This window comes from Neopsephotus bourkii, unplaced genomic scaffold, assembly GCF_033783945.1.
Source record: "Neopsephotus bourkii isolate Nb327-2 ecotype Australia unplaced genomic scaffold, CSIRO-AGI_Nbou_v1 NB_1760, whole genome shotgun sequence".
Lineage (NCBI taxonomy): Eukaryota > Metazoa > Chordata > Aves > Psittaciformes > Psittacidae > Neopsephotus > Neopsephotus bourkii.
In genome coordinates this window covers 647,478-671,720 of record NW_026902234.1, presented here as the reverse complement: position 1 = coordinate 671,720, position 24,243 = coordinate 647,478, and the positions used below count along the sequence as shown (strand labels likewise).

The 24,243-nt window shown below is 40.2% G+C and overlaps 1 protein-coding gene across 1 annotated transcript in view; it reads right to left on the bottom strand.

The window, feature by feature from the left end:
• Positions 1 to 594: 594 nt before the first annotated feature.
• The window catches only part of SLC9A7 (solute carrier family 9 member A7), a 72,137-nt gene continuing 48,488 nt past the window's right edge, over positions 595 to 24,243 (bottom strand). The window contains exons 13-17 of the mRNA XM_061377792.1: positions 18,994 to 19,053; positions 14,879 to 14,942; positions 12,264 to 12,346; positions 8,856 to 8,961; positions 595 to 3,098 (exon numbers count right to left, since the gene is read on the bottom strand). Coding sequence (XP_061233776.1) covers positions 2,850 to 3,098; positions 8,856 to 8,961; positions 12,264 to 12,346; positions 14,879 to 14,942; positions 18,994 to 19,053 — 562 coding nt within the window. The 3' untranslated portion in view covers positions 595 to 2,849. The remainder of the gene's footprint in view (positions 3,099 to 8,855; positions 8,962 to 12,263; positions 12,347 to 14,878; positions 14,943 to 18,993; positions 19,054 to 24,243) is intronic.

Below are 24,243 nucleotides of genomic sequence, written 5' to 3'. Positions count from 1 at the left end.
CTTCATGAGGTTGGCATCAGCCCACCTCACAAGTGTGTCGAGGTCCCTCTGGAAAAGGAACTGAAAGTATTAAACTATTCTTTCAAGAGCATACACACAAGAAAAAGGGATCTGTTAGAGAGTTGGTGAAATATGCAGTATTTCAGGACAAGGAGGGTTTTTTTTGTTGGTTTTCTTTTTCCCCCCACTTTTCCAGTAAAGGAGTCCCTTGAGAATTTGGTACAGGGACTGGTGTAAAAAGAGGCTACATGTTTTAGCTTACATTTTGTCAACAGTGAAATACAATTTTGGAAAGACTTAAGATGAAAATAGGTAAAAATAAAGGAATAAAATTATTGCAATATAGGAATCAAAATGAATTCTTGCAATATAGGAATCAAAATGAAGCTTATTGATATGGGCCTCTCCTTACTGTGTTAGATAAGCATTTTAAGTAATTTTTGAATGTGAAGTTAAGACTATGATATTCCTCACGTCTCACTAATCATCTGCATTTTGGCTGTTCTTTCACAACCATGTTTTGGGCTTACTGGTGAACTTCATTCAATTGTGTATTTTTCCTGTGAAAATTAAAAACACAGACAGAGAAGCACCTGCAGTGGGATGGTTTATTGATGCTTTCAAGAGATTCCATCTTCCTGAGCAAGCTAAGAAACATAGCTTGTACTTCCAGAAGCAGTACCTGATCTTTCCTCCAAAGAACAGATCTCTCTCTGCATAAGATTCTCTTTCCAGCTGAAGTGATTTGGAAAGCTTCAGCTTCAAGCTGCATGTAAAGATCTGCCTCACTGTATTAAACCCATTTATTTCGAGTATGTTTCACTATCTCACCCCAAAATTTGGTTCATATGACAGCTAATAACACTAATTGTTGTAGAAATCTCAAGTCTTCACTCCACACTGACAGCATGGGTCCCAAAGTGTTGTCCAAAATAAATGTAATGGTTTCTGTAATTTAGTAGGAAATTACCTTTTCTACTGCCAGAGCACTTAAAATAAAAAAAAAGAGAAAACAAGCCATATAAACAGTATAAATAGCATGGATCTTTGCTATCTGCTTTGTCTTCCTTGAAAGCAGAGGAGAACAGAAAAGGAGTTGTTCCGATTGGAGGTCTTCAATCAGGGTTTGTTACTCTTCATCATTTAAGAACATAGATGACTGTATTGGTCTTCCAGTTTTTCCACAAAGACTTCTGGTTTCCTTGTCTCTCTTAATCATATCAGACAGTCACTACAGATCAATGCCCTTTACAGATTTGCCTTGGAAGGACAGACAAGGAGGTAGATCACTCAGAGAACACAGCTGAAAGAAAGCAGACTAGACAATATGACTGCAAGGTTTCTCTGCAGCAGTAAGTTCTCGTACCGAAGTTAGCCCGTTAGTTTAATAGGTAAGTAAAAACAGCGGGTATTTACTCACACACAGTTTTGGGAGGAACAACTGAAATGGCAGCAAGAAAACCACACTTTTTAGACAAACTGATATTACATCATGTTAGTGGGCAACAGAACTCTTTAAAAAAATAAACCTTTTGACACACGAGAATGAAATCACATTTTAGCATGCTTTAAACAGCTGAACTGCTCTTCAAAGCATGAATTTTCAGCTACTGGCAAAGATAATGATATCTCCTCATTTGGAAATTAAAAAGCATTTAGCAATAAGTTAAAGCTAGCCTACGTGTAAGTGGGCTAAATACTAGTCAAAGATTTTTCCCTTTTCACATTTAAGATAGTACAGTTCATCACTTTCATAGCTTATGTGGTGTTGTGCAATGCCCCACAGAAGTTTCACATCTACTCTGCAAAAGAGAACAAGAGTAAACATCTTTCTTTTAGGATAGTCACAAATGGTAAAGCCAGTGGTATTTGCTTGTCCATTTAATTAGATGCTTGCTGTTTATCACACACAAGAACTGTAAGCAGAGTCCATGGATTCTTCTGAGCAATATGAAACCTCATGGTTCCATGCAAGTTCAATACTGTCTTTCTCATTCCCCCCGCCCCCTTCATTTGCTGTTTTCCCCAGCCCAAGATATGTTTCCAACTATTTTCACCTGATTTGAAGAGCTTTAAGGGAGAGAAGGTATTACCTCATTACTTCTACTCAAGAAAGCCTGGCTCCAGGCTTGTGCCAGTTCAGGTACACTTAGACCACATGAAGCTGGATGTTTTTCTTTTGAGGCACTAGAAGTTCAGCTAATAGTAATAGTCAAGTCGCCTAAAGCTAAAGGGACAAGTAGCTCTTGTTGCCTTCCTATTTAAACACCTGGCCAGTGAAGAAATCTTCTTTTCCCTGAAATGCATTAAGTACAGCTTGCAGTAACAGATTCCCCACACAGTCTGGCATTCATGCACTTGTAGTCCTAATGTATACTGTCCTGTCTTACTCGATAGTTTCCTCAGTGAGAGAAGTTAACAGTGGATCTCTCCACACTCAGATACTCACACATCTTTTTTCACTGCTTAATTACCAGGCTTATATATCTTCTTCCACATTCTCAAGCTAAGCCAAGACAAGCTCAGTTCTGTGACAATGTTTTCATGTACCTCTCTTCAGAGAGAGCTGCTGCAGCTGAATAAGACAATTGCAGCATGCTTATTTTACACAGATTCAATATGTGGTTGAAAAGAGAATGACCGGTTTTCTCATTCGTCCTTTTTCAGACATTTAGAAAATCCCACTGTCAGCATCTTGAGTAAAAAATAGGTGACATCTTCAAACCCTAGTAGAACCACTTACGCATGTTGACATGTTTAAATAAACATCCCCACCTCGAGTGACATAGTGGCCTGCAGTCTTCCTTAATCCGTCCACAGAGCAAGAGTTATTTTTACTGAGTCAGTAATCATGCATTGTCTTCCAGAGGAAATACTAGCCGGGTACCCCTGCTTGTAACTTCATGATCTGCTGCTCCCACATCACGTTCCAGTGCTTCCTCTGAACTGCTTTTTGTTCTCCTGTCATCAAGGCTAGTGGTAGCTGTGTGGGGGCCAGAAGAACCGTTTGCAGTTATTGTTGTATCACCATATGTCACAGTAAGGTCACCATCATTCAGAATAAAATCAGAATCCTCTTCTCTAAGCTGTTCTTGATTCTGGAGGAAAAAGAAAAAAATAAAGGAAAACCTTTGCACAGCGCACATCTAGTGTTTGTTAAGAAGGTAACTGAACAGAAGGGCTCACCTATGTGTTAACACAGAAGCGGCAGTGAGCTGTAAAGATCCACTTTGAGAAATGTTAAAAATAGCTTTGATCCTGGTGTTTGCAAATCAGCTTACTGCTCCCTATATAACTACTGCTGTTGTGGAGAGATGAGGGGGAGCTGAATCCAAGAACTAGATTATCAAACAGGTAACAGGGGATTTAATAGCACTGGAAGTTTACCAGAAGTACAGGAAAGATGAGCAATATACTCTGGTTTTGCCTGACAATTTAGAAGGCAGTACAGGAAAAAGACTGGAGACTACATATAATTAAGTCACTGCAGATAGAGTTGCATCTGTTTCTAATGAATTTGGCTAATTAGCAAAAGACTTGTGTGAACTGGTAAGAACTCATTAAGCCCAAATTCTTTATATTCAAGTTTTCCTGGACAAATTTAAAACTATCTCCTTCATCTTACCTGGTACTAAATAGAGAATTATTTGACCTAGTTCTTCAGCCATACAAGTAGAAAGACTGATATAAAAAAAGTGCTTGCTTCATAGTTTTGTAACTAGTTCTCATGTTTTCTTTTCAAAATCAGTTAAAGTGGCTCACAAAACCCTGTGAATCTATTTTGACATAGACAGGATGAAATCATGATCAGAGACCAGAAACTGCTGGAGTAGTAACTTCTCTGCAACAGCAAGCACCTGTACCATGTTTCACTCTTGTTTAACATGGTCTTGGTGAAAGACAAACCAGCTGAATTAGTGAGAAAAATGGGGCTTCCTCATATTTTAAGAAAATTCTATCAGCTATGAATTTGCTTTCCTGTATCTGAAAACAATTATTTCCTCATGTGAACAGCTCCATACTGCTTAGCAAGAATGAAATTAAGTGTGCATTGCTATTCTCCTTGGTAGGCCGGACACCGATCAGGTTATGTTCTCAAAATACATCATCTACTTCCACTTTGGCAAAGGAAGGAGGACACAGGCTACACGAGGTAGGAAGCCTGTGATCAGCCTGACCAGAAAGCCCTACCTGCACTGCAGAACAGGAGGCATTTGAGATTAAAAATGCTAATTAACCCATCCACAATGAAAAATGTAGTACCTGGTTCAATAAAGCTACCTAGGAAAGCTTCCTGTCATTATTTCAGAATGATAATTGGCCAAAATAAGGCAGCAGAATCCTCTGGATGATGCAGACTGTTTAACTAATGAGGACTGGAAGAAGTGTCAAGAGATTACCAAAACCAATGACAGAAATAGTGCAGTTCAGTGTCAGGTACAAGACAAGCCCTACTTAAAATGAATGCTAATTCCTCAGAACCTTTGTGGCATCCAAATTTATCTCACTTATTAGAGACAGGGTTACTGTGATAGAGAATACAGTTCTCAAAGAGCAAACAGTTCTGGACGCTTGGTTTCTTTGATTGCAAAGAAAACAGTGAACTACTGTCACTGTTTTAAGAAAGGCAGGCAGAAATTTAAGAGTTCAACTCCAGTTGGCAGAATCAACCTTTACAAGGTTTCCACTGAAAAAAAAGTCTAAGTCTGAGGCACAAGACCAGGATGATTAGAAAAGGTACACAGTATCAGCTGTTTAAGAAATCTGGTGTCCCTGTACATTCTGGTTTTGAAGAAGAGACGACTAAAGATGAAAAGCAGAAAGATTAGTTAGAACGGTTTGTGACAGCTGACTGGTTATGTTTTAAGAAGTCAGAGAAACTTGGCAGCTCTATCACAAGTTGCCTTTCATGGTGTTTGCCCTCGAAGAAGCACCAAGGAGGAGAAGGCAGGGCTAATGGCATACCAGGAGGTATTGCAATACCAGGGCCACATGTGTAGCATCTGCAACAAGGTCCCAAAGCATCTTCTGTCTCCTCAATACTATTTAACAGGGAATCCTTACAGCTACCTGTCAGATAAGCAGCTGGTAAGAACAGACACTACACTTGAGCTTCTCCAAAAGACTGAAAAGCCTAGTACTGAGTGGGCCACAGGCTTTATACTATATGGCAAGTCCTAACTCAGTCTTTGCTGGTTTGTCCCAGGCTGTGCTTACATGTATGTAAACATGATCATTTCCAGAGAAAACACTGAGTTTTCTTTCAGTGTACGGAACAAACTTGCCTTCTACGAATCAGATTCCACTTATTATTTAATTCCTGAAAAGCACTGCAAGTAGCAGGCAATTTATTTCATGTGTTTCCCCAGAGAACATCCATGAACAATCCCATGTAGCATATAGATTTGCTATGTTTGCAAGCAAGGAAGATGGGTGAATAAACCTACTGTGCTTCATGCAGCATGAACAATTCAAGAAAGGCAGGAAATGTATCCAAGTAGATCCCTAGAGACTTGAAATTCTTCCAAGAATAACCCTAAACTGGCCTCTGCAATCCCTACAGTTCTATAGGAACAGCTTCAATTCACTCAAAAAACATAGGTCTGAATTTCACTACTTAAAACTAACAAACTAGAACGGCTGGGTAGCTAAATCCAAAACCATACAAAAGACTGAATTTTGCTTTGATGTGGTGACCATAACCCTGAGGGCCCTCAGAGAACTCTGTCCCACTTGTGGTAAAATCTGCCCATGCTCTTAAGAAAGCATGCTGGAGACATCCAAACAGCTAAAGCTTAGAGTTACTGCTTACAAAGCCAGTCTTTATTGCCTCCCAATGCATGCCCTTCTTTTTGCATTGCCAAGTACACCACACATACAAAGTGCTGGTAATCATCACGTACACTGCCGGTGCTGAATACAACACAGGCGACGTGGATGACAAAACTTGTGTCAGAAGTTACTTGTCTTCTGCTTCCAAAACAAAAGTGTCATGTAGCAGGCATGCAAAGTACGTTACAACTTCAATCTCTCTGTTTAGAGTTTCTCTATTTTTCAGCTGACTTCAAATTCATCAAGGAAACCAAACAAATTTTTGCTGTGAAGCTAGAGCTACCAAGAAAGGGAAGGGGGGAGGCACAGGTGAAGTGTTTTCTTACCAGTTTTGAGAATTGCCTCTTCCAAGACTTACATAAAGTGCAAATGAAGTTCCTTTACTGGGTTTGCACATTTAGAAAAATAATTGAATTCCCTCTACTTTCCTACCAAACTGTCACACTTTGTATGGTGCAAGAAATAGACTTAAAGAATGGGTGGGAGAGTGCATAGGACAAAAAAAAAGTACACCCCTGACAAACAAAATAACCCCCAGCAATTCTTAATCATCAGGAAGAGGAGATGAAAACACAGATGGTTCTTCCAAATGGGATAAATAGTTGATGAAATAGAATTACTAAAGTTTTAAAGGACATGTCACATAGGACAGAAAAAAGTAACCTACATCATTTTGGGATGAATTGGAAAATCCTGCCATATGGACAGAGAACTATAGAGTGGTTTGGTTTGGAAAGGACCTAGGCGGTTTGGATCATCACCTAGTTCCACCCTCTGTCATGGGCAGGGACATACACTGAACATAGCACCAGGAGAGAGATATAGGAGTGAATTTTTGAAAATTACAATTTGAAATACTAACTACAGCAGCTTTTCATGCTTTTAAATTCCAACTTGGATTCTGTTTGGATGGGAAGCATCTGACAGTGAGCCTAACGACACAGTCTTAAAGCAGTAGGAAAACATCAGCAAGGAATAGTAACTGCAGCTTTGGAAACAAATCCACTGTACCTCACCCCCTGCATGCTGACTCAAACTTACATGTATGCCATGCAAATTCAGGCTTAGAGGACATGATCTCTTACTTAGGAATAGGTTGTGGATGGACTATGTAATAAGATAACCCGCCCTTTGGCATCTTATTAAAAAGATGTACTCCCTGTCACAGAAGTGAAAATGAATTCTAAGTAAGGCTGTAACAAAGCCAAAGAGGGAACAAATGTTGAAAACAATACACAAATATACAGTCATTATAGCCACATACGTGCATGCATTCTTCTCTACGTAGATGTCATAACTGCTCAGACATGCACCTGAATGAGATCTAGAATTTATTACTTCTTTTTGAAACACATTTTCCAGATATTTTAAGTTCTCTTGAGTATTTACAGACTTGTTTGATTGTTTAATTCCAAGTCTTCAATTCTCTCAGATGTACCATTGAATTTTCTTGGAAACACTTCACAAAAGCACAACTATGCCAAGCAGCTTTTGTCCCCTCAAAGATATGGCACTCTCAGTTGCTTTACCTGCACCTAATGGGAAGGCAGAAAGATTCCACAGCTTTTTAGCCAGTAATAAAATGGTATAGCCAAGTGCTACAGCAAATCCTGCCATTCAGAGTAACGATAAAGCAACTACAAAGTCTGTAAGCCTTGAGAAGAAACTAGAAATAAAAATCTCAGAATTATATTCTTCCCTAAGACAAATTCAGCAATGCAATGAAATAGGAACAAGAAGACAGTGCAAAGTTCCACGTCATTCATACACCTTATACAAAGTATGCAGCCCTATAAGCATTTTTAATGATGCAGTTAGCATCCCAACTGTGTATGCATTTGTGTGTGTCAGAACAAATCCAATTAAAGAATAAGCTTACACATACAGTAGTAGCTAAGAATCAGAAGTAAAGATGGGGAAAAAAAAAGTCCAAATGTTAAAGAAAATGAAGCCAAAGCATGCATGTTTATTCTGGTTACTAGATAACTAATCTTACAAGATCAGAGATAGACACATGGGCAACAGACAAGTAGGCTAATTGGTCTGATGGATGCATTCCAACCTAGATCTGTTGTAAGATCTTTAGTGGCGCTGCAAAGATGGGAACAAAGCCAATTTCTTGCATTACCGATAGCTCCAAATAGGCAGCAGGTATTTCACACTTCTTTGAAATTTTACTGTCAGGTGAAAGCAAGATGCTAATGACACCAGAAAGATGAGCAGGGGTAGTATTTCAAAGTTGGAATTGGAATTCATAACTCTCTAGGAAAAGGTGAATAGAAAACTGGTCCAAGACTACTTGAACATGGTGGAGATGTTACCATTCCAAAGAACCCGTAAATTTGAGTGATCCCACATAGTGCAATGATTTTATTTATAGGCAGCTTATACATAGTTGTACATTTCAGAAGCCCTGTAAAGATAAGAATGGCATGTATCAGGATCCTGCAAGAGTAATAGGAGAAAGAAGCATCAATTATTACAAGACATGGTTGTAAAGACAGTATAGTGACCTGCTACACTGAGATAAGTAACTGATGAAAGGTTTCTGAAACACAGTTTCAAATTTCACAGTGGAAACAATGAAAGGAAGCTCCACCAGATTTTTTTCTGGCATGGGTACATGGGCCTGTCTTCTCTGAAGGAGACCTCAATGCAACCTCACTAATAACAGGAAAAGAATCTTATCCAGAAGTGTTGAGAAGGGACTGAATATTTTGCAGTGATTCACAGAACTGGTTTATTGACTAGGCTTGTGATTTTCCAATATACTTTAATGTCTTTTGGGTTTTTTTTTAAGGTAGTATTTGAACAATAAAGATCATCTCTTATTCCTACTAATGGAAGCTGTTGCCTCAAGGTAGAGTATCTTAAACCTTATCTGCCTAGGACAAACCAGTACTTTCTTGTAGTGTGTCTCTCTCACCAACCTTTTGCCTAAAACAGTAGTAATAAAAAAATGCTTTCCTGAAGTTAGATAAACAAAAAACCAAAACCCAGAAGTATTGAGCTGTTCTACTTACATCATAAACCTGGGGACTCGTCAGACAGCGGGCAACCAGACCACACCAGCTGGGTAGAGTTGTGGTTAATGGAGGGCCACTGTGAGTGAGAATTGGCTTTAAATAACTGAAGTAGTTAAGGAAGACACATCAGTGCTTGAAAACCACTATTGAAAATTAAAAGACAATTGTACATCAGTGTGGTTCTGCCTTTGATCTATGTGCAGTTCAACAATTGCATGTAAAACACCCATTGAAAAGAAACTGCATTTGTACACAAATAAATGAAAAACATCTCCCCTCAAGAAACATTTTCTTTTGATACTTTTAAGGGCAGTTTCCTTACTGGTACACTCCCTGAAAGGAAAACGACCCAACTCCCTTCTTACAAGTTTCAAGCAGTTGCAATGGTTCAGCTTCTGGGATCTCTGGAGCCAAAAGGAGCAAGCAGAGGTACAAGTGCTTTAGTGCTAATAGGTCCAAAGGTATTTCTGCTGTGAAGATGGGAGCATGGTGTTGAGGTGAGCTAGAGGTAACAAGGTGATACACGTGTGGTGCAACACTGGGAAATAAAGAAATACTGTCCATCCAACGTTTTCAAAGTGACACAGCCACTTGAGCTACTAGCTGGTCAGCAAACCACAGAGATGCAACCAGAAATCTTATTCTGGTAAGGCTCAAAGATATCTCTGTGGTGCACATATTCATACCACGCAGAGGGAAAACTCCATGGAAAGAATCACATAACACAGGGTAGAAGAAAAGCAGCAATGCTACCTAGATTACATTGAGGGGGCAGCGGGGTGGGAAAGGAAGGTGTCTTTACAGCTCTTTTCACACTTCTGCCTCCAGGTAAATCCTCATGTGTTCACACTAGTACTCCAGATGGACAATCTGCCTGGGAAAATGCTCTGGAGTCAAAAAAGGTGTCCCTGCTGGTCTTGACTGGCACAAGAACAGAGCTCAGGAGGAAAGTGCTAATACTTCCAAATGTTGTTTGAAATCAGGACCACAGGGGTTTGGGTTGGTGTGGGGTTTCTTTATTATTTTTTCAGTTGTTCTGATTATTTTAAATGTAAATATATATTGCAGGCAATTTCTTTCTCTCTGGGCTTGGAGTTCTAAGAATCAAGTCCACTTGTGAATATGACAGTTTCCCTGATCCTCTCACAGATGAAGGTGCTTAGGGGAAAGGAGTTTAAAAGGCAGCTCTTTTTACAGAGATATATCCCTCCCTTTTAGCAGAGCCTAGCATAGCATGTTTACTTGAGCATATAACAGCATGATTATGCTGCTGCAGGGTTATGTTTCCTCCTTTCCTCCTCCAGTAACAGTGTGGCTACACCCAGTCCTGGAAAGAAATAAGCTTTTTGCCCTTACACTAACCTACCAGCCTCCACCTCGCCTCGCGGCAGACTGGCATGCAGCAACTTGGTCATAATAAAACAAACCAGTAGAAGACATCTGGTACTTCATCAAAGTTGCAGTTTTCTTCCTGTTTAATAATTGTGGGTGAATACCCGGAATAGCCCATGACAATAAATGAACTCTGTGTTCCACAGGAATGAAGTTCCCAGTTATCCATCTGGACAGAGCTCTGCAAGCAATAGCCAGTGTTGGGAGTGCACTGCCAAGTGCAACTTACTTGCATCTTTTTCATGTTAAGTTCCCTTGCAGAGAGTGAATTGTGAGGCAATCTGCTTTTCTACCCACAAACCAAGGGAATGCATCAGCAAAAAATATTTTACCTGTGGGTATAGAGGTGGCAATTCTAAAGATCATCCCTTCCACACAATTTAAGCCCACCCAGCTGATCCTTATCCAAATGCCTCTTTTCACAGGAGCAAGCTTTTACCTCTAAGATACAGTAAGACAGTTCTGCCTCTGGATGTCAGTTTCCTTGGCACAAACTTCACAGAAACCTTGCCTAAAGAGTGCTAGTCACCACTGAAAAGCAAATGCACTATCAGCACCTTTTGAGTTTCCATGAAACAGCTAAGTAAGCTGTAATTTTCACCTTGTACTTCCCCCTCCCCTTGCTGCAGCTGTGCTCGTGTCAGCTGAGGGAAGTCAGCATTGCCAACTACTCCTTTTATTCATTGGGCACATCCCTTTTGTAAAGGCAGGGGAAGAGCATAGCTCTGCTTCCTTCTTAAAAAGACAAAAAAGAAGCAGTCACTCAGAGCCAGATCCTTCCGTGATTTTACCACAGAGCTCTTCTTTTTGACTTCCTGTTTGACAGTGTCAACAAAAATTGACCTCAATACACTTTGACACCACCACTCAACTCAAAGGGTTAACCTGGAATTACGAACATTTATGGATATTTAAGCTAGCACATACACTCTCTTCTGGGCTTTGGTCCAATACTACTGCATCTGAACGCATCAGTCACAAACACATTTTATCCTGAACTGGCAACCGCTATTAGGATCCAAATGCTTTCAACACTATACCTGGGTTTCCCTGAGTGGGAAATCTTGATTCACAAGGCATGGAAGGAAACTACTGTCCTCCAACAGGCCAGCAATCTCTTATCAAGCAATGGCCAAGACCACAGTGAAAAGACTTCTTGGATGCAAGCTGCAACAAGATTAAGGCTCTGTCACAGGTATTTACGTATATTTAACTGCCCCAGAAATTACTTGGAATCAATAACGTGAACTTCTTTGTAGTTCTGGGTATAAGTGACCTGCCATGACCACAAGATTATCTGTGCTATTTTCTACTGAGTGTAAGCTGTTAAGGAGGGGCACCTATATGATGTACTGATTAAGAATATGGTAAATAGATTAATAAAACCCACAAGCAGGGAAGACAGGACAGCTACACAAAAATTGTTCAGAAGCATCAGAAAGCATTTACCAGCTTCAGAAAGGTTTACAATACTATATACACACACAAGGACACTCTGCTTTAACACCCATAGGAAGTTCCAAATATACTAAAGGGAATAAGCTGGATCGTATGCAGATTTTTAGTTTCAGAACTTCCTGTATCAGCAATGAGTTTCCCCATTGCAAAAACAGACAGCCCTTCAGAGCAATGAATTGGGGCTTAGACATGTACAGTGAACTGGAAAACTAGTTAGTGCTAGGAGCATCAGTGAAGATGAAAACAGATTAATGCAATGAATCAGAGGATCTGAAATAGCTGATTGGTTGTGTTACTGTTCAGGATGGAACATCAGGTCCTAGAACTGACTGGCTTCTGTCCTCCAGCAAGTATGACCATACATACATACATTAGAGAAAGGTCCAACTTCTGAGTCAGTGAGTTCAAGCTTCAGTTCTGTACCTTGAACTTGTCAAACACTTGATCTTTCATCAGCTTGCCTGTCTCAAGTGCTTAAGGCTACATAAGGGTATGTGGAAAAGAAAAAAGTGAGCATTTCATGCCTTGAAGGTAAGCTGTGTTTTCAAAGGATACTTATGGTCAAAGCTATACCATAGCCTGAAGAGCCAAGCACTTTCCTGCTTTGTCCTGTTCCTTCTTTCAGAATCTGGGCCTTCCTATAAATAAGATAAAAAAACACATTCAATTATTTCAGGTAGGAAAAAAAAACCCAAACAAAACAACCAAATCACACGTTCCAATCATTCACATTATTGTCCAAAAAGGCCAAATTACTTCAATACTGTACTTGGACTGCAGACAGCACTCTTCATTGCCCTCCAGTTATCTTAGCGAGCCCTACACCACCAAGTTCCCTTGAGTCTAAAAGCTTATTGCACAGTTAATGCAGTAATGGATATAGGAATAAATCCAAGACTGACAAATAAGCCTCACTGATGTCTCATCCCTATCTGCCTCCCCAGATAAATGAACTGGAATAATCCAGACTGATCCCTATCCATTGCTTGGCTGGCTTCCTTAACTCGGAGTCTATTTGATGTTCTTCCCTTAAACCTATTACTTCCTTGGAAGAACAAGGGAATTTACCATACCTGAAACTCTAATGTGATGAAATGCATCACACTTGAGAAACATGCTTCACAGGGAATCCATATAAAATCACAAGTGTTGAAGATCATGAAAATTTCCTAAGTGCTAGTTCAACCTCAGAAGGGCCAACAATGTTAAATATAACTCCTTTATTTGATGCGCTGCAAGTCGTTGCACCAGCTGGTCTGCAGCTGCATTTGGTTTTACTTTTGTTATTGTTTTCTTTTTGTATGTTGGGGGTTTTTTTTTGGGGGGGGGAGGGGTTGGGCTTTGTTTGTTTGTGGTTTTTTGTTCTGGGTTTGGGGTTTTTTTTTCCCCTTTTTTTTTGGCCAAGTTAAACACAGGAAAACAGATGAAGTGAGAATGCCTTGCATGAGTCTTCTGCCAAGATACTGAAAACAAGACAGGATTGCCCTGGGTACTTTTGATCTGCAAAAAATCCACAATCCTCCAAGAGTTAAACTTTAGTACATTTCACTCCCTCCACATCCCAAATGATATATTTTCTTTAACTGTGACATGCTGCTAATCTTGGCTTGGTGAAAGAAAGAGGAATCCAAAGGGAACTGACTAATGGACTCCATTAGGAATGCAAAGCACAGCTAAAGAAGGAAACAAATGGGTAAGCGCTTTATGTTTACATGGGAAAAAAGTAACACGATATTTCCATCCAGACACTGAATAGAACAGAATACCCATGTTCTGTTTCCTGTAAAGCAATTCCTCAAATACTGACAAGCTCAGTCTGAACTGTCCAAAGCCATCTTACCACAATACCACTTCCTAACCTTGAATTTATGCAGTAACTGTGGTCTTCACCATAAAAGGTGTTTTGAGGCCTGGCCTTCTGATTGCTTTCAGACAGATATAAAACCAAAGTCACCCTTTTTAGTATCCAAACCCACTATGTCAGGATCTATTTTGTGTGTTGGATACAGGCTTCTACAAAGAACACAGAGATACCCAATGCAGTTTCTGCAATGAAAGAGATGTTTCCTGAGCAACTAGTTCTTATCTGTGCAACCTGTGACCAAATAAGAAATAGGGCAAGGCAAGAGAAACAACTAATAAGAAAGCTGATCCCAGATACAGCAAATATTCCATCCATGTATCTGTGAACAGCCTTAACACCAGCATCATACAGCCTGAGGTTTACATAGTCCAGTTCACACGCTTGTACCCTAAGCATCCTCTGTGTCCAAAGTAATCTATCTTTGCTGTCATCCAACTTCCTCTAGCAGGTTCCTGTATAAGCAACCAGTTGTGCTGCAGAACAATTAGTGTCAAACTACTCTGGGAGCATGTAAACCAAACATCTGGACAGAGGAAATGTTGGGTGGTTGTTGTGTTCTTTGGGGTTGGATTTTTTTTTTTCCAAACCTTTCACTCTTCCTGTGAATTCACGCAGTTTCTAGACAAGGAAAACTGAAATTTCTGCTATGAACAACAATCTCTTGATAGTCTTGTTTGCCAATAGAGTATTGCAGGGAAATGTTACTGGGTTGTTACTGATGCATAGAAAGCTGCACTAAAGATTCACAGGAACAGTTTGCTGAATATAAATGACAACTTTCCAGTGTTCCTTTTGCCTCATACAGGCAGTAGGTAGTACAGGTAAGATCCAGCCATCTTGTGGTACAGTATGCAGGAGCTGAGACTGGATTAGCAAACCTAATCTTTGATTCTAAGCAAGTCCAAGGGCCAAAGTCTGGTATCAGTTATTGGGCAGAAGCCAAGAGGATTACGTCTGCATCAGTCTTGGGAAGAACTGTTTATGCTGTAGCATATTAAAAGCAAGCATCTTGGGTGGCTGGGGAAGAGGAAAGCACATTGTTAAATAGACTGTATTAGCAGATTCTGGAAGGTTTTGGATGCCTTATACATAGACATATACACAAAAATCTGAACACTGTAGCATTACACCCAAAACCACAGAATATTTTTCAATGGGCATCACCTGAATAGTATAAAGTAAAATGCATTACTGACTTGCCAGCTAGGAGAGAAAGATTCTATCCATGCACATAGCTTCTGCAGTTCTTTATCATCTTAGATATACAGTAAGATCAGCCTAATAGAGAAGTTATGAAACTACTTACTCCTTGTAAGACTTGAAAGCTGTCATTAGTAGGTGGAGGATCCTGATCTGGGTCAACCCCAACCCTACAGAAACATTAGGAAAACAAAGCAAGTGGTGTTACTGAGAGTTGGAAATGCTATAGGTTTGGGAGAACGCATTTTAAAAGCGCTTTAAGCACCCAGCAAAGCTGCATTCAGAGAGGTTATAAGAACAGTCTGAAGAAGAGATGTCCATTATTCCCCTGCAGTTACATAGCTGTACACAAGATGCTTTTTCACTCAAGCAGCAGCTACCTGTAGATAACAGCTTTAACTCCATCTTGGCATCAACTTCAACAGCTTACCTTTGTTGCCAATTCCTTTAGGATGGTGGCAAATACTGTTTCTGACTTAAAAAAGATGAACTTTGGATCACAGCCTCTTCAGTGGAAAGAACTCCTCATGTCCAGCAGTAAGAAACTAGAGACTATGAAAGAGCCCACCCTAAATACTTGACACAGCAAATTACTTAGCTGCCAGATAGGCCTGACAATAGCTCAAATATACGATTAAAAGAAGCCACACACACACACACACACACACACACACACACACACACACACAGAGTTACACAGTTTTAATGCACTGTATGAAACAACAAAAATACTTTATAAAGACTCACAATCCTAATTTGCTGCAAGTTTCATTCACCTACCATAACACAGCCACAGTGGATTAACAAGAGGTTTGTCTAGTCCAGACTCCTAGCTGAGTGACAGAGGATCTGTGTAATGAAATGGTGCATGATGATACAATATATTCATAAGAAGCCATCTACTTGCTTTTGTATAGTTAGTGAGCACCTTATTACATCCTTTCACATAGCGCTTCTATCCAAAATGGGTATTTAATCCTTGTAATTATGCTCAGGTTGTTCTGTTCTGTTTTGGGCTATTCTTTAAGATTATTACTGTCTAGTTTTAAATCCTGCTTATGCCTCAATTTCTGTGCTGTTTTGTAGAACCTAGACCTCCAACTCAAACGTTGGGTAAGACTGTCATTCTCAAGTGTGTTGTGTTTCAGTACTACCATGTTGCATAATAAGTGTAGGAAAATATAGGCAATTAGAAAAACATATTATCTGAAATGGCCAGCTTCTTCATTTCCCCTCTCTTGGAAGGGACTGAGCTGGCTGAGTGTAATCTCTCTGTTACTTAGACTTTGTGTCAGCTATTTCTAGCCACAGTGTTTACGCAACATCCCTGAGGATCACCAGAAACCAAAAGAACCTTGCTGGTAAGACCAGCTAATTTATGTGTCCCAGGGACATGCATCTGCATAAGGCAAGCAGTAATTCAGACACTATTTACCTTCAGGCACAGAAGATGGAATGGATTAAACTAAAAGGGAACACCTTCAAATAACTTCGAGGGCACCACTTTCTATTAGAGTAACAGAACATAGGCACAGAACTAAGGTTTTAAGTCATCCTTTATGGACTCAACAGCCAATCCAAGGCTGCACATGACTTAAAGTAGTTCAGGGAAAATCCAGAAAGCCACTCTAAGACAGCCTGTAGCAGCCTCATATAAAACAGTCTTCTTGCCTTGATTTTAACCTGGGTTTCTTTTCTTTCATCATCACTTCCTTTTTTTCACATACAGAGTTATCTTAACTCTTAGGCACATTTGGCCTGGGAATTCATTGGCACTGACCAGCCTCACAGCTAAAAGCTTTATCATTTTAAGGGAACACTGGAGAGACAGAGATTGGGTACTGGGTTGTTACACATGCCAAAATGAAGCTCCACACAAAAGAGCTCTGAAAGGTTACAAGGGCTTAAATGTTACAGGTTAGGCTACCACTAAGCCATGAAGACATGATAAGAAGGGTCTTCTGCAGACAAACTAGTTACCTAGTGAAGCCTAATACCAAAAGCTGATAAGCAACATCAGGAAACCCACTCAGTATGGCAATATACAAAAGATTATGCATTCCTTTATAAATACACATAAAAGAAATATTTGTGTTTCTTCAAACTCCAGGTACACACTGGGGAGGTTCAACGCACTATGCGAGCAACCACGTTCATGATAGCTGCACAGCTGGCGATACGAATGAATGGAGAGTTCAAGAAGTTCTTTCCAGAAGACAAACACAGCTTGCATTCCTGAAATAGTTTTAACTCACCGGCCTACACCCTTTCACTTCACAGTACACAAGAAAACCAAACAATTCAGAATATCTCAGCTTTTACTTGACTTACAAGGTCCTGCATTTGTTTGGGGGATTTTAACTGCCCTTAGGCAGGTGAAGGGAGCTTAAGGGAGGACTGAAACAGGATGACCATTCTGGTCAATTAAAAGTCACAGTACATCTCAGGCCAGGTGTTCGGGTTTATTGTCATGCTGAAGAGGGAAAAGGAGCTTTTCTATATTAAAATGGTTCAAATTTTAGAAAAAATTCTTACTACAGACAGCATCTTCATCTCCACTCCACCCATTCTGAAAGCCCATTGCAGCAGTTGCGTGTGCATTCCTTTAGGGTGTACAGTAGCAATTCAAATAAATAACTCTTAAAAAGAAGATGTCAGATGAAGAATATGAGCAGTCTTTCAGCTGTAACAATGCATAATATTCCAAACCTGGTGAAAACCCCACCTATTTCCCCCACTGACATCGATTCAGTATTTGACAGATACCTTAATACTTTAGGGCAGACAGTTTGTAGTGTATAAATTTCAGGCATCTTTATTTCTGCCTTGGGAAGTGTACTGGAAACTGTAGACAAGAGTATGCTACAGTAAATATTGTTCCAATCTTAGCATACTTCTTCACTCCTCCCTAGTAAGTTTGCTTAGGTTTTGAAGTCATAAAAGACTTTTCAGACTGAGAGCTCTGTAACAGCAAAAGGACTACCATTGAGCCCAATACCAAAGCACTATGTTTCTGCTCTTAGCTGACTTCCTAACCTCCTTCTGGTCCTTATTCTACAACTTATGCTACAACTCCAGCATCACATATAGGAAAGCAGTTACTCAGATTTGATCCCTCAAATGCTAAACCTATGTATAATTCAGTAATTTAAACAGTGTGGTAGAAAACGGTTGACACACGAGGTGCAGAATATGTGGAATGCAAAGTGGAAACTAAATGTATGGAAAGGAATGGCAAAAAAAAAAAATGGAGATAGAACTACTTCAAGTTCTCCACTATGTCATTTTTAAATGGTGGAACTATTTCTTCTGACACTTCGAAAACCTTTCCAATGCCCTGCAACACACAGATGAGAAGTTACCAAAATACCAGGCTTTATTACATTCTGGCATATGTAATTGCTGTGGCAGCAGCCAAGAATGACTGTAACAGATAATAGTTCTCAGATTCCCTGTACAAACAAGCATACTAAATGTCTGGCAAATTTAGTAGTTTGCTGGGAATATTCAGTCATGACAGGAAACTTACCATTGCCTCATCCCAAAGAGTTTTCTTTGCATAAATAGTCTGTAGATGTGTATATATATATACACACATATATACACACACACACAACACACATGCCCTATATATCCCAGTTAGAGATTTATCTTCTTGTTGATTCTCTTTCTATCCATGTATCAGTTATAAAAACCACCAACTGGAATAGACTAGGATTCTCGTTTGTCTCTGCTCTTACTAGCAACTTCCTGTGAAGCAATGTTATAACCCTCAGCTTTTAAAATACACCCCCAAAAAGGCTGAGCTAAATCTTCTGTGAAGTGCCTTCCAACCTGAGCAGTTGTATAAAATAACTCCAAAGAATGCTTAAGAATATCTATGTTATAAAGGTTCACAGGATAGCATCTGCGATTCTTCAGCTTTTAATTCTTCGCAGGCCAGAGATGCTAGCTTTGCTTCATTAATTACCCATACAGAGAGTTAAAAGATGTGGTGGTTTGTGGAATTTTTTTTAGGCTAAAGACATGATGTGTAATCCACACTCTCCTAGCTCAGAAGAAAACAGGCTCAGAAATGAGGAACATCTATGGCATTCTGCAGAAAAGGAGAAGCAGTAGAAGCATGCCATAGTATGAGAAAAGAACACACACTTCAGGGTTATAAAGATGAAGAAAGCCAAGCACGAGGTTAATTTGGTATCAAGGAAAGCACAGTGTCACCTGAAGTACAGCCAGCGGCTTTCACTCATCTCTTCCACCGATGGAACGTGGTCACCAACTCTGGTACAGTACAAGAATGCAGCGTGAGTAACAAAATGCTCATGAGATGGTAGCTTTACAGAGCTCCCTGGCAAAACAAAGCAAACCAACAACAAAAAACCCTAACCCAAACAAAAAAGAACAAAGCATACAAGACTGAGAATGGCAGAACAATGACAAAGTGACCAAAATAATAAAAATGAATAACAGCAGCGCTTTATGATTGAGATGTCCAGTAATATTCTTTGTTCGTTCAGATTCAGGCTAGCAAAACACCTCTATTCATGACAGGCTACCTCCCCCAGCAAATTAGGTTCAATAGCTCTACAAAGAGACAGAGCTGATCTAAGCCAATTCCTACCACTTCAGGCCTGCATGCAGTTTAAAGAGAAAAACTTATTGGAGAAAATAATCACAGGAAGCTATGAGTACATGAAAAAGGACGCCAATAGCCATCAACAACTGCCTAGTTTCAGAGCAGTCCAAAACAATCAGTAATAGGTACTAAATCACTCGATTTTTTTATAAACTGTTTAATAACTGGCTAACAATCTTTAGCAACATTGATCTCCAGTCACAGCAGAATGTGTTTTTACTCTGCATTGCTTTTTTCAGTTGTACTTAAAGAAAAACACCCGTGAAAGAATGGTTGGTTTCTAATATTTTCCACATGAATTCCTGAGCAGCTTGTGGGGGCTTTTTTTCCCCTTATTTTTCCATGAAGGCATACTACATGAACTATATACTGCTTATGTGAAATAAAAGCCCAGATGGTCAGAAATTCACAGAAGCCTTGCTTTTACAAAGAGCAAGTGTACACACCTGATTGCAGGCTGACATCTCAATGAACCAAATATTTAAGGCCATAACTTCTGCTATGAAGAGCATGCACACTTCTAATCCTTGAAGGCTGAGCCAAAGACTTTAGATGGATTTGTTTTGGATTCCTGGTTCAAGAGCTGTTCACCCACACCAACATACACTCCAGGTCAGAACACTCTGCTCCAAAAGGGCAAAACTGAGACACCTCTGTATGTGCACCAAAACCTAACATTAAAAACTGCCCAACAAGTTCCCCTCAGCAACTTCTCTCTCGTTGCTGTGCCTTTGCCAAGTCAGAACGCTGAAGGTTTCCCAGATGTCTATAATGAGAGCAGCATTTTTGGAAAATTTTAGCTATTTTGGAAGATTTCAACAGTTTCTCAGAGGATGCCTGAGGAAGAAGAGAATTCCCACCACCATGATACAGAAATAAATAAAAACTTGAGCCCAGTCACTAAAACAACCCTGGAATTAGGAAATGTTGCTTCAGGTTGGTTTTACCTAACAAGGTTGGTTTCTTTACCTAACAAATATAAGGACTCCTGAAACTGCCTGCTAAGGCTTGCCAAAGCTTGGCAGTTAAACCCACATCACCTATGTGCTCCTAGGTCTATCTCAGCCCAGCCCCTACAGGGTATGGGCCTTTCCCACACGTTTTCTCCCCAGTGTGAATTGTTACGGTTTAGAGCACAGAATTTATTTTAGAGATAAGGAAGCATCTCCCATGTTTAATTCCAGATATCCAAAACATGAGGCAATCTCTTTCCTACCAACGGAAAGACCCGCATGGGTGAGGCTGAAGATTCAGAGGCTGCATTGCACCTCCAGCAAGAGAGATTCAAGACTGATGATGAGACACTAGAGACTGGAAAAGAATGAGGAAGATGGGAGAAACTAGGCATGGAAAGACAACTGGAGGAAACAGTGCAGAAAATGATACTGTGAAAGGAAAAAGCCCACAAGGCAAGGAACAGAACTGTGTCTGTGTATCTGCCCTTAAGGGCAGCAGAAAGCAGCTAAAATAAAGCAGTGACGAATCTAAGTCGTAGAGCAATGGAAACAGGCTGCAAAACAGAAAGATGTAACCTCTTATCAGACATCCCCCATTCCAGTCTGAAATGTAACACAAAGCTGGATCCCAACATCAATACTCGCCTCCTGCCATTGCAGCACACTGAGGCATGGTATTTAAGAAATGCACACCTTACTGTTGGACCACCCTGGGTAAGATAATGGAGTATAACCTGAGATTGCCACCAAGCTGTCAGTTTTACCACCATCCCAGATAACTGGGTAGTTAACATAGCAGCTATGTGAGAGTCAGTGTTTCCAGATTTCTTGTTCAGCTTGCTTATTTAAAGGAAAAAATAAAATACAAATCACTAAACAGAAAGCTCTTAGAAACTGACACAAGGTAGTTAATATCTAAGTTGACATTTTCTGTGCAACCTTTAGCTTTTATGGTAGAAGGATACTTAAAATACTTTAAATTGAAAGATATAGGGCTTTAAGATTTAGTAAAAGGTCACTAAATATAACTGAAATTACTTCATTAAAATAAGCATGAGCTTCCTCATTTGAAGCAGATTGTGAAGGAGAGGAAGGCATTAACCTACATGTTACTTCATTCAACATAAAAAGAACTAGGTCAATAACCTTTAATGAAAAATGGGAAAAAAACATTGTTTTGCAATAAAAATGACAGGAGTTCCCCTTTTTCCTGTAACAGATAAATGAAACGATAGGTCAGCTACTTTTCTGAAAGAGGAACTTTGCCAGTGGTTTTGATTTACAGAGCTCTTGAGTTTTCTGAAACTCTTAAAACTTCAGGCAGGAAATTCTTTCTTTCTTTCTTCTTGTTAGCCTCAGAAGGATGAGACTATATTTTTAATACCCAAGTCTTCCTTTAGTTTCTAAGAAAAAAAAAATCTACTCCTAGAGAAGTCTAGCTGTTTACCATTCGCATGCTTGGATACATCCCACTGATAGACAGCCAAGAAATTCAAAACACATGACATCAGGGCTTTAACTCCAGTTTCTGGTGTCAATTTTTAACTTGCTCAGCATCAAGTGGCAGAAACCAAAAGCACTTAAAGATCCCATTATTTTTTATTCAGATTTTGCAGTCATGACCTCACTTTCCCAAATAGTCAAGCAGCAAACTGAAGTTAAGGCTCTGCCACAAACCATAGGTTCTCTGCTTAGCTCTACATTTAAGCCTAGTTAATGGACCCTGGTACACTGGTGACATACCCTATCTGGAAAGATCCCTGCTCTTCTGATTACTTGAGACATTCAAAACAAAGCAAGGGAAGCAGAGGGCATTTCTGCTTGTTTTCCTCCTTACACTGCTTTTTACTTTACCACAACTTAATTTTCATGTTAACCTCTGCAATCTAACATAATGGGAAGTGCTAAGGCTCAGAAATCTTCCCACACCACCCCAGGGGCAGGGGCCTCAGGCCTGCATCAGCACTATACATACACTGTGCTGCAAGAGAGGCACCAGAACAGCATCTCATCTTCATCTCCTCCTGCCTACCACTTCCACTGGGTAGAAAGGGATAGAAAAAGAGAGAAGCAGCATATTCGTAAAATTCAGCTGGAAACGAATGTGTTCTTTTCTTAAACCTGTAAGGTCAGACAGGACTGCTTGCTTTCCAGCAGAAAGGGCTCTACTACAGAGAGTACTGCATCAGCAACAAGTTTCTAATTCTCGATCAGCTGCACACGGCTGCCACCTCCTGGCACAAATCTAATTTCATGTGATCTCAGAAATGGCAGTCTCCATCCGTAACAGAGCAGCAGACATACCCATGCAGTTCTCCAAAATACTTCTTACATAGAGTTACCTTGTTTACGTGATATCCTTCCCATAATAAGGAAGGTAACAATTTATTTTCTCAACCATGTCGAAAAAATGACAGTTAAAATTACTGTTTACTAGCAAGGGTGGGTAAATCTCCCAGAAAGCTACAGCTAAACACTCAACTGCCTTTTGACAGCTACTTGCCTAGGAATGGCATCACAGCCTTTCCAGTTGTTCTGCCTTGTTGGCCATATTAATGATTTTTGCAAGCACAGCCTACCCAAAGGGCAGACCTGGAATGGATATGGTGCTAAGCCTCTCACTTCAGGAGCAACTCATCAGCCAGGCTCATGAAGTCTTATTACTGAACCAGATTAGTCCTGCTAAAGAAGTGTGTATTCTTGGATGCTTCCACAAGCTGATTCCTAGACTCAATGGTGAGGGAATGGGGTAAGCTGCTGCCTCAGAACTGGTTTAGAGTTGACCAGGAGCTGGGCCACATACTAGAATTTAGTCCTGTCCTACCACTGATGGCTGGAGGAACCCTGTGACAGAGGTAATGGTTGACTGTGCTCAGAAGCCTTCTGATACAGGTAGACCAAACGTAATTATTCACTTAGCTGGTCAGCAACATATCCCCTCTGTTACTGGATGATGAGGTTTGAAGGAAATATCCAACTATGTTCCCTAACAAAAGAGGTGCAAAAGAGGTGCAGACATAAGGGCAGAAGGCTCAGGATGCCAGCACCTAGGATGAGAGCTGTTAGTCAGTTTTATTGACCTAGTTGCATCAAGGTCACTTTGGAAGATGCTTTGGAATCCACTCAAATGGAGATCAGAAAAGGGATATCCACACATTGGCCATTGCAGTGGCTGTACGCAGCTCTTGGCTGACTCTGTTCAACTGCTGCAAGCCGACTGCAAGCAGTGTTCTTACCTGTGTACTGCTGTCCAGAGCTCATCTCCTGCTCCCTTGTACCCCAAGCCTCGGACAGTCTGTGCATGCTACCAGTTATGCAGACTCTGCCTGTCCTGCTTGCAGAGGTGTATTAGTACATTTGTTCCTTATATACCACCACTGTACAGAAACCTCCTGTTGTCGGAGATGTCAAACGGAAAGCTGCACATGGCACCTATGCCAGATACTTTTAGTCATTGCACAGCTCTCGCATGTAACAGGAACACAAACCAGTCAAGGCTGGACTTCAAAATATCATTAGGATGTGGTATTTCCCAGTCATTAATGATACAACTGCGCTGGAATTGGTTTTGTTGTTGACCTCACACCATGTGTTGTATTACCTATTGTTAGCGACATGACCTTCAGAGAGCCTGACTACGCAGAAGTGATGCTTCTTTCTGTGTGCTAGCCAAACATCTGGAATTTGCATTTAAGGACAGTTTTAAAAGACAGAAATGGATTCATTTAGCACCAAAAAAAGAAACTGTGATTTCCTAATGTTGACCGTTAGTCAGAGCTGAGATACTCTGAATCACTGCTGAAATGCCTGTCTCCAACTGGAAGCGTGCTACCTTCAATGAGGAGTTCACGTGCATTTCTGAAAGTACTACCCATTTTT